This window comes from Scyliorhinus torazame, chromosome 2 (assembly GCF_047496885.1).
Source record: "Scyliorhinus torazame isolate Kashiwa2021f chromosome 2, sScyTor2.1, whole genome shotgun sequence".
Classification (NCBI taxonomy): Eukaryota; Metazoa; Chordata; class Chondrichthyes; order Carcharhiniformes; family Scyliorhinidae; genus Scyliorhinus; species Scyliorhinus torazame.
The window spans coordinates 230,608,543-230,625,915 of NC_092708.1; the positions used below are offsets into that span (position 1 = coordinate 230,608,543).

Sequence of the window (17,373 nt, forward strand, 5' to 3'; positions counted from 1 at the left end):
AGTTTCGTCGGGCAGCATGGTCGGCACGGGCTTGGAGGGCCGAAGGGCCTGTTCCTGTGCTGTACATTTCTTTGTTCTTTGTTCATACATTAAATATAAATAGATCTTGTGTCCTCGCACTATATAACATCACCAGATTAAATATAGATTAAATATAAATTGATCTAAAATGCTCAGTAGTTCACTTTAAACACATACAGCTTGCCGCCAGCAAGGCGCTGTTGGTGGAGGTCGGACGGGATTTTTTGACGAGGAGGTTGAAGCTTATGGGAGCTCTTCTTGCCTCTTTTCTCCTGGAACAAAAGGAGCGGGAGGCTGTTTGAAAAGAGCGGTTTCGGTAAAATTACCGAGAGAGAGAGAAAAGGGAGCAGGTGGGCGCTGTGCCCGGTGTTTCACTGAGTTCTTTACCCTAGGCCTCGGGCTTGCTGTGGGCTCCCAGTCTCGGCCAGTGTCATGGAGGGGGATGTCCTAGATATGCTGGAAGCCTTGGGGTGAGTGGTTTTAAACTTACTTCACTCGCAAAATACCCCCCCCCCCCCCCCCCCGATGTGCTGGGGTTTAATATCTTGTGAACAGTGAATATTTCTGAGAACAAAGTGGTGGTGAAAGCCCCGCAGGAACGAATGGCGTTTCGAACACATACTGGGCCACGGTGAAACTGACCCGCCTCCCCATCCCTCCCCTCCCATCGCTCCAACCCTATCCCATCCCACCATTCATATTTCATCCCTCCATCCCTATCTAATACGTCTCCCCAGCCGTCGATCCCCGTCCCCAGCCCTTTCCCAAACATCTCCCCAGCCCTTTCCCAAACATCTCCCCAGCCCTTTCCCAAACATCTCTCCATCCCTATCCCATACGTCTCCTCTATTCCCCATATCCCTATACCACCTAACTCCATCCCCCCTGGGGGCAGCACAGTGGTTAGCACTGTTGATCCACAGATCCTGGGTCACAGGTTCGATTCCCGGCTTGGGCCACTGTCTATGTGGAGTCTGCACGTTCTCCCCGTGTCTGCGTGGGTTTCCTCTGGGTGCTCTGGTTTCCTTCCACAAAACCCAAAAGATGTGCTGTTAGGTAATTTGGACTTCTGAATTCTCCCTCAGTGTACCCGAACAGGTGCCGGAATGTTGCGACTAGGGGCTTTTCACAGTAATCTCATTGCAGTGTTAATGTAAGCCTACTTGTGACAATAAAGATTATTCAAATTCATCTTCAACAAAGCACAGGCTGAGAGGAGATTTCATAGAGATGTTTAAAACTATAGGGCAACACAGTGGCGCTGTGATTAGCATTGCTGCCTCAGGGCGCCGAGGTCCCAGGTTCGATCCTGGCTCTGGGTCACTGTCCGTGTTGAGTTTGCACATTCTCACCGTGTTTGCGTGGGTTTCGCCCCACAACCCAAAAGATGTGCAGGGTAGGTGGATTGGCCACGCTAAATTGCCCCTTAATTGGAAAAAAATGAATTGAGTACTCTAAATGTTTTTTTTAAATTATAAGAGACCTGGACAGGACAGATGGGGAGAAGCCGTTCCCACTTTTGAAAGGACTGTGAGCTGGAGGGCGCATCGGTCTAAAGTCATCGGCAAAAGAAGCTGAAATGGGCTGCCTGGGAGACTAGTGCAGGCAGCTTCAATCAATGCATTCTGAAGGGAATTAGATTGTTACTTGACAAAGACACAGGGTCATGGGGAGAATCGCACCAGATGAATGGCTCATTCGGAGTGCCAGTGCCAATGCAATGGCTGAATGGCCTCCTTCTGTGCTGCAACAATTCTGTGACTCAAATCTTGCCCCCACCCTGTCCCAACCCCCCCCCCCCCCCGGTCAACAGATACTCCTCTTTCTCACTCATCTGTTTATTTGAGTTGCCTCAACCATCCCTTGTTGTGAGTTATGGAACATGGTACCAGAGTGGCTATGTTACTGGATGAGTCATCCAGAGTCATGGATTCATTTTTTTCTACAGTTATGAGAATACATTTTATTTTCTAAAGATTACATTTTTTGGAAAAATAAGCTAAAATACAGTTAAGTGATGTGTTTTACGTTGACAATTTTCCATTTGCTTTCCTTTCCATTTGAATTTTAACTGTAAGCAGGACTACAATGCATTTAGTTGTGATCCTCATACCGCCAAGGACAGTCAGCCCTTGTCCACATGCAGCCTTGCTTCAAACATGAACGAAAGAGCTGAATTCAAGAAGTGAATGACTGTCCTTGACATCAAGACAGCGCTTGGCCGAGTGTCAAGCATCAAGTAGTCCGAGCAAAAGTGGAGTCCATGAGAATCGGGGGATATCCTCCACTGTATGGTGTCTTATCGAGCACAAAGGAAGTGGCTGTGGTTGTTGGAGGTCAATCATCTCGGCTGCAGGGCATCACTACAGGAGTGCCGAAGGGTATTGTCCTAGACCCAACCGTCTTCAGTTACTTCATCCATGACCTTCCTTCCATCATGAGGTTAGAAGGGGGAACCTTCGCTGATGATTGCACAATACTCACCATTTGTATCTCCTCCGATACTGAAGCAGACTACGTCCAAATGCAGCAAGACCTGGACAATATCCAGGCTTGGGTTGACAAGTGCTAAGCAACATTCGAGCCGCACAAGTGCCAATCAATGACCATTTCCAACAAGAGAATTTAACCATTTCCCCATGCCATACAGTGGCATAACCATTGTTGAATCTCCCACTATCAATATCCTGAGGGTTACCATTGATCAGAATGATAACTGGACTAATATAAATACTGTGGCTTCAAGAAGCTGGGATTTCTGCAGCGAGTAGCTCACCTCCTGACTGCCCAAAGCCTGTCAACCATCTACAAGACACAAATCAGAGGTGTAATGGAATACTCTCCACTTGCCTGGATGAATGCAGCTCCAATAAATAAAGCTTGACACCATCCAGGACAAAGCAGCCTGCTTGATTGGCACCCCTTCCACAAACATTCATTCTCTATTACACTGCAGCAACTCACCACGACTCCTTAGACATAATCCTTTAAGCCGACGACCACTGCCATCTCAAGATTATGGGCAGCAGACACATTGGAATACTACCAACTGCAGGCTCCCCTCCAAACCACTCATCATCCTGACTTAGCACTGCATCGTTGTTCCCTCGCTGTCATTGGGTCAAAACCCTGGAACTCCCTCACAAACTGTACTGTGGGTGTACATACACTACATGGACTGCAGCAGTTTAAGAGGGCAGTTCACCATCATCTTCTCCGGATGGGCAGTGAATGCTGGCCTGGCCAACGAAGCCCACATCCTGTGAATTTTTTTTTTTTGTTGGTAACTGAACTCGAAATTTGAATCTGTAATGTTTTCCATCTTTGTTATCTTCTGTTATTTCTATTGATCATGACCTTTACATCAGTAGGTTTTGCAAATATTGTGAATGTTACCTGAGAGTGCCTGTGTTCCTATTGTCCATTTTTTTTTGTCTTCTGAATTTTGAAGCACAGATGTTTTACTAATTTCCTTCTTGTCGGCTAGTGTTTCCCGACAGTTACGATCATTCCTGCTATATTATTTTTTTCCATTTGACCATTCGACCCACACTTTGATATTAGCATTCTACCTGTATTAGTAATTAGGTGAATCTCTATTTTCTTTTGCTACAGGTACAGTGGACCCTTGTTAGAAGAAGAAGCACTCTTGAAAGCCGTTGAGACTGGGCCATCCTCTTTAGAATTTACTGAACTATGTGTGTGGTTATCATCACAGATTAAAACGTTGTGTAATTTGGAAGAAAGTATAAATGCAACTGCCAGTAAGTGCAATCTAATCTCAGAACGTCTATTGTTTAAATACTGCTTGCTCTTGCTCCACTCCTCTGGGAAAGAAAATTATCATGAGACCAGATATGTTTGTTCCATGGCCCTGACCGTTTTTCTGAGAAATGTTTAGCTTGAAGTTTGCCTCCAGATATTCCCACTGATTAGAAAATAATAGCATCTCGTTATGTATGAATTCATGGGTAAGAACCTGTATCATAGTGATTTAATTATCCTGATAATTTTTAATTGGGAAGTTCAATTAATAATTAGCCAAATTATATCACATGCTCAATTAAAAAATATCCTAGAAATGATGCTTGTTAAAATACAGAAGGACGATGATTTGATCAGTTTATTCCTACAGTTGTTGCATTCAGTAACATTGGTTAGGTGAAAGCAGCTTAAATTAATTGCTCCAGGAAGCAATGCATCTTGTCAATTTGCTACTTTCATGGAACCCCCTTTATAGATGTGGGGTGCAGAACACATATAATTCGATACAGGGAGGGTAGGGATAAGGACATATGAGGAATATCACAGACAGGTACTTGATGTAGTATCCAAGTCTTTTTAAAATGGTAACTGAGAAAATGAGTCCAAAATGGATAATCTTTATGAGTTCCACAAGGAATTGTCTATGGGTGGTATTTATATGGACTCTCAGAAGGCAGGTTCCACATAAGAGATTGTTAACAGAAATGGGCACACGTGGAATGTATGGCAACCTGTGGAATGTATGGCAACCTATTGATATTGGGGAAGATAAAAGCAAATTACTGCGGCTGCTGGAATCTGAAACAAAAACAAAAAATACTGAACAATCTCAGCTGGTCTGACAGCATCTGTGGAGAGAAAAGGGAGATCGTGTTGCAAGTCTGCATGACTCTTTGTCAAAGCTGACCCTAACCCTATTATTAGAGAAGAATTGATTAAGAGGCAACAGACAGTAGGGAATTATATGTCCATGTTTTCTGTGACACCAAGTTAGGTGGGGCAGAGTAAGTCATGTAGATCAGAGGCACAGAAAATTGCAAGGGGACATGGACCCTCGAGCCTGCTCCACCAATCCGTAAGATCATAGCTGACCTGACTGTAACCTCAACGCCACATTCCTGCTTCACATGTGCATCTTGATGAGCACGTGGTTGGTAGTCACAGCATGGGAGAGGATTATCACGCCTGTCCTCTATCACACAAGTGCCCACGTATACACTCTCAAAAAAAAGATAGGCAGTTGGGAGCAAAAACCTTTACATATTTTTCCCCTTTTGAGTTTCATTGATTACGCATCATCTGATCTTATGGTCTTCAGTGAGATCATCTGATGTGTTTGATGCTGTCAGCCACAAATGTGGATTACTTGTATATACTCAATTAATAAGATTTCCTATATTAAACAATATCAAGGAAGCCAAACTTTGAAATTATGGTTAAATATTGAGTTTTCAAGCTGTGTAGGTTACCATGGCAAATTCAACAAACAGGGTAAAGGGTTACCAGTTCAAACTAGAAAAAGGATGAATTTGAGTCTCCAGACCAGGACTTTCTTGTTGTTATGCAGCATGATCAACTCATGTAATGAACACTGTAGAATAGTTGAAGTGCAAACAGGAAAATTTAGAGTTTTCACCATGGCGATCCTCACCATGGGGTGACTACCAACTACATTATCATTGAGATGCACATGAAGTATGGTCATGAAACACCAGAAATAGGTTAGGAGATAAATAACTTGACACGATTTAATGAGAGAAAATTTATAAAAACTTGTAAAACAAAGGATCGGTGATGGTCTTATTAAATGACATCAGGCGCGTGGAGCCATACGCCGTACACCCAATCCTATTTCTGACTGCCAGTGGTCTACAATCAGAGGATATTGTGATATCTGTTTTTACTTGAATTTAAGTGAGTCAAAGGCTTTTCCTCTTTTATTTGGTGTCATCGAGTGGCACGTTTAGCATGTCCATAGCTCAGTGTTAATTGTTCAGTATGGGAATATATATAGTGTTGTGCACAAAATTTGTCAAATTTCGTGTACACCATTTTGAGAAATGTTTGTGTTTTACTCCTGGCAATTGGATTGCATCAGTTACTGAATTGTGATCAGTAAGTGTGTAGAAGACTGTGTGCCAAAGAAGGTAGTTCATGGTTCCCCAACCGGAAATCGTGGTTTAATCGGAAAATTCACTCCCTACTGAAGTCCAGGTCTGAGGCTTTTGAGACAGGTGACCCTGACCTATACACAAAATCAAGATACAACCTCTGCATAGCCATCAGGGACTCCCAAGAAACAATACCAGACTAAGCGAGAGTCACAGACTAATGATACGGACTCTTATCAGTTGTGACCAGACTTAAACAATATAACGGGCTACAATGCAAAGCAAAGTAGAATATCTGGCAACAGAGCACCTTTCCTTGATGAACTCCATGCATTCTATGCTCGTTTCGAGCAGGAAACCAACAAACTGTTGTCAACTGCCCCAGCAACCTCGGATACACCCATACCTACCATCACAGGATCAGACGTCAGATTGGTCTTCTTGAAAGTGAACCCTCGGAAAAGTCCTGACAGAGTCCCTGATCGTGCACTAAGATCCTGCACGGACCAACTGGCGGGTGTATTCGCAGACAACTTCAGCCTCCACCCCCCCCCCCCCCCCCCCCCCCTCCACCCCCCCCCCCCCCCCCCCTTACTGCGTTCTGAGGTTCCCAACTGCTTCAAGAAGACCACAATCACATCGGTGCCAAAGAAGAACTAGGCAATGTATCACAACGACTGCTGTCCGGTGGCTTTGACATCTATCATAAAGAAATGCTTAGAGAGGTTGGTCTTGAGACACATCAACTCCATACTCCCAGAATGCGTTAATCCACTGCAATTTGCATACCACCACAATCGGTCCACAGCAGACGCTACTTCCCTGGCCCTACACTGATCCCTGGAGCATCTCAACAACAAGGACTCCTATGTCAGACTCCTATTCATTGACTACATCTCCGCCTTCAACACCATAATCCAAACCATCCTCCTTTCCAAACTCCAAATCCCAGGATTCGGCTCCTCCCTCATAACTGGATCTTTGGCTTCCTGACCTATAGAGCACAATCTAAGGATAAACAACGACACTTCCTCCACGATAGTCCTCAACACCGGGGCCCCACAAGGCAAGTATTTAGCCCCCGACTCTATTCTCTATATACACGACTGTGTGGCAAAATTCGGCCCCAACTCCAGCTACAGGTTTGCTGATGATACAACCGTAGTGGGTCGGATCTCGAGCAACCATGAGCCGGAGTACAAGAGGGAGACGGAGAACCTAGTGGCATGGTGCAACAACCACAATCTCTCCCTCAATGAGCAGCTGGTCATCAACTTCAGGAAGCAAAATGTCGTGCACACCCGTGTCTGCATCAGTGGTGCAGAGGTGGAGATGGTTGATGGCTTCAAATCCAAAGGTGCGCACATCACCACCAATCTGTCCTGGTCCACCCACGTCGCGCTATGACCAATAAAGCACAACAGCACCTGTACCTCCTCAGGAAACCAAAGGCTATTTGGCATGTCCAAATTGACTCTTGCCAGACTCCTGAATGGTCCTCTATGGACTGAAGTGATCTCCCATGCATTTTCTCTACGGTGTAGCACTACACTCCATATGCTTCACCCAATATCTATGTATCTACATTGTTTTATTTATGTATGTCCTATGTTTTTCATGTATGGTACGATCCGACTGGACTGTACGCAGAACAATACTTTTCACTGTACCTCGGTACACGTGACAGTATATCAGAATCTGATAGCTAAATTTAGTGGCATATATTAGAATCTGAGCCGATTCTCTCTTATGCAGCTGCTGCTGCTTTCTGTGAGCTATACTTGCTCATGTGATATATTACATTTGTAGTATAAGACCATAAGACATAGGAACGGAAGTAAGGCCATTCGGCCCATCGAGTCCACTCCACCATTCAATCATGGCTGATTTCAACTCCATTTACCCGCTCTCTCTCCATAGCCGTTAATTCCTCGAGAAATCAAGAATTTATCAACTTCTGTCTTAAAGACACTCAACGTCCCGGCCTCCACCGCCCTCTGTGGCAATGAATTCCACAGACCCACCACTCTGGCTGAAGAAATTTCTCCTCGTCTCTGTTCTAAAGTGACTCCCTTTTATTCTAAGGCTGTGCCCCCGGGTCCTAGTCTCCCCTGCTAATGGAAACAACTTCCCTACATCCACCCTATCTAAGCCATTCATTATCTTGTAAGTTTCTATTAGATCTCCCCTCAACCCCCTAAACTCCAATGAATATAATCCCAGGATCCTCAGACGTTCATCGTATGTTAGGCCTATCATTCCTGGGATCATCCGTGTGAATCTCCGCTGGACCCGCTCCAGTGCCAGTATGTCCTTCCTGAGGTGTGGGGCCCAAAATTGCTCACAGTATTCTAAATGGGGCCTAACTAATGCTTTATAAAGCTTCAGAAGTACATCCCTGCTTTTATATTCCAAGCCTCTTGAGATGAATGACAACATTGCATTTGCTTTCTTAATTACGGACTCAACCTGCAAGTTTACCTTTAGAGAATCCTGGACTAGGACTCCCAAGTCCCTTTGCATTTTAGCATTATGAATTTTGTCACCGTTTTAGAAAATAGTCCAAGGCACCATGCATGGGTAAGAGGGTTATGTGACCTAGAACACTCCGCTTTCTTAGATAGATTCAGCTTCTTGACAGGTGGTAAAGGTAATAATTGCATTATACTTTTCTCTAATTTAATAACTTTTTAATTCTACCGGCTCTTGCTATTGTTTAAGGTGCCGATGACGTTGAAAGCTTTCTGCTGGAGATTAATGGCTTCCTAAAAGAGATGTCTTGCCCCTATTCAACACTTCTCGCAGGAGATTTTGAAGAGAGACTAAAAAAGAAGGAAGACTGCTTAAAACTTCTGTGTAAGTTAAATTATCTGCTAGCAGGTAGAATGTTGATGTTGTCCATGCACTTATTGCAGGGATTGCTACTGGAATCTTTTATTATAATTAATCAAAGGATTGCACATAACACATTCTAAAGACATAGAAAAATGGAAGCCAAACATTTATGGCACAGAAGAATGGATCTACACGTAATATTTGTTTGGCACTGTGGGAGTGTTTTGAGATGATATCTGGCTCACCACAAGGTGTCCCCAAAATACCTTGTTACCAGGAATTCAGTGATTTGTTTTCTCGGAGCTTGAAGTGTCTTTGGCATAGGCAGCCGTATGGTGCATTTTCAACAACAACAAAAAAAAATACAATTAAGGGGCAATTTAGCATGGCCAATCCACCTACCCTGCACATCTTGGGTTGTGGGGGTGCGACACATGCAGACACTGGGAGAAATGTGCAAACTCCACACAAGTAGTGACTTAGGTCCTCTGTGCCATGAGGCAGCGATGCTAACCACTGCACCACCGTACTGCCCTTTTCAAAGTTGCTGTTCTTCACTGTTTACCTAGATACGAACCTAGAAAATCAATGGACTCTATAACTGCAGCAGGTCCATCAAGTGCAAACTCCACAGAGAATAGTGGATGTGAGCAGGTGCTCGCTGTGGAGGCAGCACACCCAAGATTGTTCATGCCCTTCTCAAAATCCAGCTCTTCAGTGAGAGTCACTGGATTAGAAACTCCTTTCATTTTTCCCTTGCTCCACCTCCTGCCTTACTCAGTTGAGCAGAACAGAGAGATACTCAGTGGGCAGCTAACTCAGGAGAAAAGGAAATCAAACTTGGGACTTTAAGGCTGGTCTATAGCTAGGATCATCCTGAAGAGCACTGGGAGCTCTGGTTATAGTCTTGTTGCTCTATGACTGCTAATCTGCATAATTCCTCCCTATCCCCGTGTCTACCAATGATACATTGTCACTAAGATTCAGACCAATCCAGTTAGCTGTCTTTTAGCAATAGTTTGTTGCTCCTTATACCGATGAACCAGCATTTTTCTCGAGTTTCTCTGTTTCACCTCGTATCCTCTTCAAGCTCATCTTGTCAATGAGGCCTACTTTGTTTTGACCCCATTGATGCTAAACAGCTGATAGTCCTGTACTAGCTGACATCGTAAACAGTACCCCCCCCCCCCCCCTTTTTTTGTTCTTTCTCCTTTTCAAAAGTACTGCCATATTCTCCTCCATTTGAAATCAATAGTTTTTTTGTTTCACTGGGCAAGGGCATTAATGGTCACAGAACCACTGAAGGTAGATGGAGTTAAGATGCAGATCAGCAATGATCTAATTATATGGCATAACAGACTGAAAGAGATGAAAGCTTGCTGTTTCCCAAAGTTCCTTTTGGAGGAGGCTGGGAAAGGGGATATATCAATGCCTGACCTGAGTTTAAGAATAATTAGTTCTAAGTAAACATTGCCAAGAATAGTTTTTTTTAAAAAAAAAATCATTTTTAGTATAAAACTAGGTGTTCAAATAAGCGTTTGCGATGTTCTTTGCTAAAAATGGATGTTTTAATAATCTTTATTATTGTCACAAGTAGGCTGATATTAACACTACAATGAAGTTACTGAGGGCCGCACGGTGGCGCAATGGTTAGCGTTGCTGCCCCACAGCGCCGAGGTCCCTGGTTCGACCCCGGCTCTGGGTCGTTGTCTGTGTGGAGTTTGCATATCCTCCCCGTGTTTGCGTGGGTTTCGCCCCCACAACCCAAAGATTTGCAGGGTAGGTGCATTGGCCACGCTAAATTGCCCCTTAATTGGAAAAATATGAATTGGCCTCTAAATTTATTTAAAAAAACAATGCATTTACTGTGAAAATCCCCTAGGAGCCACACTATGGCGCCTGTTCGGGTACACGGAGGGAGAATTCAGAATGTCCAAGCGCGTCTTTCGGGACCTGTGGGAGGAAAACTGATTACCCGGAGGAAACCCACGCAGACAAGGGGAGAATGTGCAGACTCCATGCGGACAGTGACCCAAGCCAGGAATCGAACCTGAGACCCTGGCACTGTGAATCAACAGTGCTACCCACTGTGCTACCGTGCCGCTGTTGGGAATACGCATTCTCCCTGTGCCTACGTGGGTTTCCGCCCCACAACCCAAAGATGTGCAGGGTAGGCAAATGGCCATGCTAAATTGCCCCTTAATTGGAAGGAAAGAAAATAGTACGTTGGGAACATTGTTGTGATGATGAACAAAACTTTGCCTCCCTTTTCAGTGAGAGATAAATCTAGTTGTCAACTTTAGATATATTTAAAATATACAAAACGCAACATCTCTTTGTATCTGTTTGTTTTCAGTATATCTGTCATCTGAGCTTCAAACTGCTAGGATCTTGCACTCTAAATCTCCTCGAGTATCTAAAGTTGAAGACAATGAAGAAGTTCGGCAGGAAATTAAATCTATCTGTGCGACATTGAGTTTACCCTGTCCTATATCTGGTGTTGCTGATGCGCATTTATTTAAGGTTATAGAGGAAAAGGTTGGTGCTACAGTTTGTCATTCTCAAACCTTGATGTGTATTTGCTGTGTTGGAACCATTTCTAAATAATTTTTGTTCTCCAGGTGAAAAATGTTACCTCCAAAATTCCCAAAAGCCATGTGGGAGAACCATTGCTGAAGTTAACACTAACTCCTGACCAGTGGGTAAGAGACTATTTTAAGAAAGAAGAAAGCACTTCACGTATAATAATTAACTTTGAATTGCAGTTGCTGTTATTTGGGTAAATGTTACTGCTATTTTGTATTAATGATCTTTAATGTGTTTTTTGGTGGCATTGCTTCATGGAGGAATATTGATCTGAACACTGCCAGAGGAAGCTGTCCCTTTTGCATAAGGCCATGGGATTTTTAACATCCAGAGAAATTACAGAAGCATAGCAAGAGCTAGCCATAGTTATCTGCTGAAGGTTTGACCTTCAAATTACCAATGAGCTCGGCTAACACTTGAGCCTAACACAATGGGAGCGCGACGTGGCCGGTAGATCCCGGGGGAAGTCTCCCGCAAGCTTGTCGACAGCCACGACGTCTTGAGGGATCTACCCAAGTCCTGCGAGACGTTGGGATTAGGATCCTGTGCACAATGGGTGGAACCAAGCCACGCTCGCATAAGTAGGCCTTAAACCTATTTAAGGCCGACTTACCCGGTATCTACTGGCCTCCCCAGGGAGGCTGCAGCCGGGTGCCGTTCAGTACTGGTCCACACAAATGTGGAATGGCACCCTGTGGGGGGAACGGTGGCGGGTATCTCCCAGGCCTATGTGTGTGGGCAGTGACATTGCCCATGGGTGGGGGATGTGGGTGATCCACAATCTCACTTGGAGATCGGGGCACCCTTTGAAAATGGTAGCCTGATCTCGTAGTTAAGCTCCTCGATGAAAAAATTCTGTGCTGGCTAAACTGGTGAGAAACTCCCAGGGCCCCAAAAAGTGACTCATTGTCATTAGATAAGGGTGGGGACTGAAACTCCCAGCAAACTCCGCCATTTAGAAACCTTTCCGTTAAATCGCGCCTGCCCAATGTCTTTATTCCAGGGGACCAGTGCAAAAGGGTAACGGTGTGAAGTTTAATCACAATAATTTTAGTAAAATTATTTTTTAAGGGTTAAGACAATATATTGGGAGCAGGGAGGTGAGCGGGTGGTGAAGATCAAGGAGAAATGGGAAGCGGAGTTGGGAATGAAGATCAATAGGGGAATATGGAAGGGCGGCGTGTGGCGCAGTGGATAGCACTGGGACTGCGGCGCTGAGGAGCCGGGTTCGAATCCCGGCCCTGGGTCACAGTCCGTCTGGAGTTTGCCCATTCTCCCGATGTCTGCGTGGGGTTCACCCCCACAACCCAAATATGTGCAGGTTAGGTGGATTGGCTACGCTAAATTACCCCTTAATTGGAAAAAAAAATAATTGGGTACTCTAAATTTATTTTAAAAATAGGGGAGTATGGAGTGAGGTACTGCAAAGGGTAAACGGGACCTCCTCTTGTGCAAAGATGAGCCTGATACAGTTTAAGGTGGTGCACAGGGTGCATATGACTCGGTGAGAATGAGTGGGTTCTTTCAGGGGGTAGCAGATGAGTGTGATTGGTTTGTTTATTGTCACGTGTACCAAGGTACAGTGAAAAGTATTTTTCTGCGAGCAGCTCAACAGATCATTAAGTACATGAAAAAGAAATAAAAGAAAATACATAATATGGCAACACAAGGTACACAATGTAACTAGATAACACCGGCATCAGGTGAAGCATACAGGGGTGTAGTGTTAATGAGGTCAGTCCACAAGAGGGTAGTTTAGGAGTCTGGTAACAGTTGGGAAGAAGCTGTTTTTGAGTCTGTTCGTGCGTGTTCTCAGACTTTTGTACCTCCTGCCCGATGGGAGAAGTTGGAAGAGTGAGTAGGCCGGGTGGGAGGGGTCTTTGATTATGCTGCCCACTTTCCCCAGGCAGCGGGAGGTGTAGATGGAGTCAATGGATGAGAGGCAGGTTTGTGTGATGGACTGGGCTGTGTTTACAACTCTCTGAAGTTTCTTGCGGCCTTGGGCCGAGCAGTTGCCATACCAGGCTGTGGTGCAGCCAGATAGAATGCTTTCTATGGTGCATCTGTAAAAGTCGGTAAGGGTTAATGTGAACATGCCAAATTTCCTTAGTTTCCTGAGGAAGTATAGGCGCTGTTGTGCTTTCCTGGTCGTAGTGTCGATGTGTGACAGGTGTGGGTGGGGGCCAGAGAATCACGCGCTCATGTTTTGGGGTTGTGAAAAATTGGGAAGATTCTGGGCGGGAGTGTTCGCGGGTCTTAGCCAGGATAGTGGAGGAGGAGATGGACCTCTGGTGGCGATATTTGGGGTTTCCGAGAAACTGGAGCTCATGGAGAAGAGGAAGGCCGATGTCGTGCCCTTCTGTCTGATTGCACAGCGGCGAATTTAGCTGGAGTGGCGGTCAGCATTGCCACTGGGGGTAGCGGCATGGCTGGGTGACCTGTACAACTTCCTGCGGTTAGAGAAGATAAAGTACGAGTTAAGGGGTTCAGCAGGGGTGTTTGAGAAAAGGTGGGGGATGTTTGTGACCGTGTTTGAGGAGCTACTTGTCGCAGGGGGTGGGGCGTTGGGTGATGGGAGAAGGGGAGGGGTGAAAAAGGGGGAAAATCTGTACAGACGGTATAGTTGATTGTTGGTAATTATGTTTCCCGGGGTGTTTACTCGCCTTAACCTGCTTTGATACATGTTTGTAATAAAATGTTTTTTTTTAAATGACAATATATTAATTTAAACTTTGAAAATATAACAGTTTAGCTTAAATGTGCAGGAACAGCTGAGATCTGTAATGTATGGTGCCTGTGTGACACTAGAGGAGTTGGTGCATTTGTGAGAATTGTCTTTCACTGTTTTCAGTTGAGCTCCAAGATTCTGAGCTTGAAAGGAGAAATAATCTGCATTTATTATAGTGCATTTTGCATTTTCCAAATATCCTCAACCACTTTACAGGCAATGAATTATTTTTGAAGTACGGTTGTGCAGGCAAACTGAAAACTTGTGCACGCTGAAATGCCACGAAGAAAATTAAAATAATGACCAATCTGTTTTTTGTGATAGTGGTGGAGGGGTGACTATTGGTTAGAAACTCCTTGGGCTGGATTCTCCACGGGTGGGTTTGTCCGTTCCACCAGCAGCGCACCCATGCCTGCGGGTTTCCTCCGGGCAACGTGGTGTGGCCACAATGGGGAAATCCCATTGGCAGGTGGCGGGAATGGAGAATCCTGCTGCCGCCGAGGGCATGCTGCCGAGGAAAATATGTCTGGCGGACCAGAGAATCCCGCCCTTTGTTCTTTGTTGGAAAAAAATGCTGTGACTTTCTTTTAGCGCTCACCTGACGTGGAAGATATGACTTGGTTAACTTCTCAACAAAAGACCGACTTCCAAAAATGTGTTGCATTCTTAGTGCAGTGAAGTGTTTGCCTAGATTTGCAAGGAGCAGGAATTGAGCCTACACATTTCTGGCTAGGAATTGCGAATGCTATCGCTGAACTAATCTGACAACAAGTGGCAGCTCAGTACATTCAAATATCTAGTTTCTGCTGTGGGGCTTCCTGTCGATAATTGTGAGTGAATATGTTATGAAAGATCTTACAATTAAAAAGTACCTCTATGCAATTGGCCCTGAGGCTTTGGCATAAGGAATACTTGGCCTATTAGTGAATGATGAAAACTATCCTTTGTTTCAGTCATTTTTTTAAATTATGCCAATATTCGACAAGTCTATTGATGCACGACTGAATCATGCAGAAATGTTCCATCTTTGTTCTTAGCCAGGACAGTGTAACCATACTGCTGTGAGTTCAACAACCCGGGATCTTAGCCTAAGTGACCGGTATTAATGTTTTTGGAGGTCGCAATCTTGGTCAGCAGTGGTGCATGTGGACGATAAGTACTCTTCAAAAGCTGTCCAAAATTGAATAATTACATTTTGTTTGCAGTTTAGGAGTATACTGGCACTGCCACTCATGGAACCATACCACTGTACAAAGTCACACCTTACAGTGGAGGAAAGTGGGGACAAAATAGAATTGCAAAATTTACTTCACAAATAGCGTTTGGGCAAACACGCCATAACCTATTTCAAAAGTACAACTCTGCTTAGACAGACCAATTTGATCAACCTATTGAGTATACTAATGTCAGTAAGTAGCTTGTTTGGATTACTGAAGTTACTGTAGTCATTAATAACGGGTTTGTGTGCAAACTGTCATTGCTATACCCAAGAACTAATAGATGGCCAACCGATCTTTCTGTGATGAACGACTAGATCAAGAGTATTAATAATCTCTCCGCTCTGCATTTTCATATACAACTGCAGAACTTGTGAACTGTGGATATAAGACACTATGTTCATGTGCACAATCCTGTGTCAAACATCTTGTGAACAGTTTATCAGTCTTCCTTGAAACCAGATTGAGTGTTAATCCAGAGAAGAATGTTCCTGGACATAATGAAACACTTGCTTCATGATTAATTGAATAATGTTCAAAAGATTAAAACATTTTTGCAGTCTTAACAACGACATTACCTTGTTGCTAGAGCAGCATACGGTGTTGGGCTATTTTTCCTCCTGGTTCTGCCCAAAAAGCCAAACAAAAAACGAAGTCTGAAATACATCCTTCTCTACAACTAGGATTTTATTGTGACGGTATTATGAATTGTGCTGGATAACTGATGTACTCACCATATTAGGAACATTGTGGCTTCTTCAAATGTGATTCTTTGTGGCACCTGTTAACTCACAATGCCTAGGGCGGCAAGGTGTCGCAGTGGTTAGCACTGCTGCCTACGGCACTGAGTACCCGGGTTCGATCCCAGTTCTGGATCATTGTGTGGAGTTTGCACATTCTCCTTGTGTCTGCGTGGGTTTTGCCCCCGCAACCCAAAGATGTGCAGCTTGGGTGGATCGGCCACGCTAAATTGCCCCTTAATTGGAAAAAAAATAATTGGGTACTCTAAATTTAAGAAAGAAAAACTCTCAATGCCCAGCATTGCTTATTCTCAGAATATGAGAATATGCAGAATTGCTTCTAGCTCCACATCTCACTCCTCTCTTCTGAGTCCTTCCAGTTCTTCACTGCTTCTAGCATAATTTCTCCCACTTGTACGTCTTGGCCCCAATCAGTGCTTTATTTCCCACAGGTCAATTCTTCTGGCCTCAATACTTGTAGCCTCCATTTCCGTTGAGATCCCAGCTTTCATCCATCTTCAGGACCGTATTGACCCCTGAGTCCCCATTGGTATGGCCCTCCCCTCCGTTCCCTTAAGTCCTGGGATGCAGACTTTAAAAGATGCGGTGGACAATTGGTTTAGCCATTTCCTGCCAGATCTGGCTCGACGGGATAAAGCACTGAGGTCCTGCCTTTGTTTGCTGAAAATGGCTCACTGACTTCCGGTTGTGGCTATGCCTAGGTAGGTCGCACATTCGGCAGCTCCCGCTTGGAACGGACCTTTGGGCTCTCTAGAGGGGCCCCAACGGAAATTGTTCGGCGGCTTCCAGTGTGGGAAGGTGACAGCAAGGTCCCCCCGACATTATATGGATTGGACCAGAAGTGGAGCGGTGAAAAAAGGGATCTTGGAGCAGCGAAAAGTGAGAGGGAGGAAAAACAAGATGGCGGCGGGTGGAGACCAAGCAGCATGGTCGCAGGAGCAGCAGGGGTTTCTTAAACACTGCTTTGAGGAGCTGAAAACCGAAATGCTGGCGCCAATGAAGGCGGCGATTGAGAAGCTAGTGGAGACCCAGAAGGCCCAAGGGGCGGCGATCCGGGAGGTGCGGCAAAAAGCCTCGGAGAACGAGGACGAGATCTTGGGCCTGGCGGGGAAGGTGGAGGCGCACGAGGCGCTGCACAAGAGGTGGGCGGAAAGATTTGAGGACCTGGAGAATAGGCCGAGGAGGAAGAATCTTCAGATTCTGGGTCACCCCGAAGGAGTGGAGGGGCCCAATGCTGGGGCATATGTGAGCACGATGCTCAATTCGCTGATAGGCGCGGGAGCCTTCCCGAGGCCCCTGAAGCTAGATGGGGCTCACCGGGTCCTAGCAAGGAGACCCAAGGCCAACGA

The 17,373-nt window shown here is 45.0% G+C and overlaps 1 protein-coding gene across 1 annotated transcript in view; it reads left to right on the forward strand.

Moving 5' to 3' along the window:
• Positions 1-235: 235 nt before the first annotated feature.
• Positions 236-17,373, forward strand: part of fam98b (family with sequence similarity 98 member B) — a 31,606-nt gene continuing 14,468 nt past the window's right edge. The window contains exons 1-5 of the mRNA XM_072484787.1: positions 236-491; positions 3,637-3,785; positions 8,619-8,753; positions 11,089-11,270; positions 11,354-11,434. Of these exons, the coding sequence (XP_072340888.1) occupies positions 454-491; positions 3,637-3,785; positions 8,619-8,753; positions 11,089-11,270; positions 11,354-11,434 (585 nt within the window). The 5' untranslated portion in view covers positions 236-453. The remainder of the gene's footprint in view (positions 492-3,636; positions 3,786-8,618; positions 8,754-11,088; positions 11,271-11,353; positions 11,435-17,373) is intronic.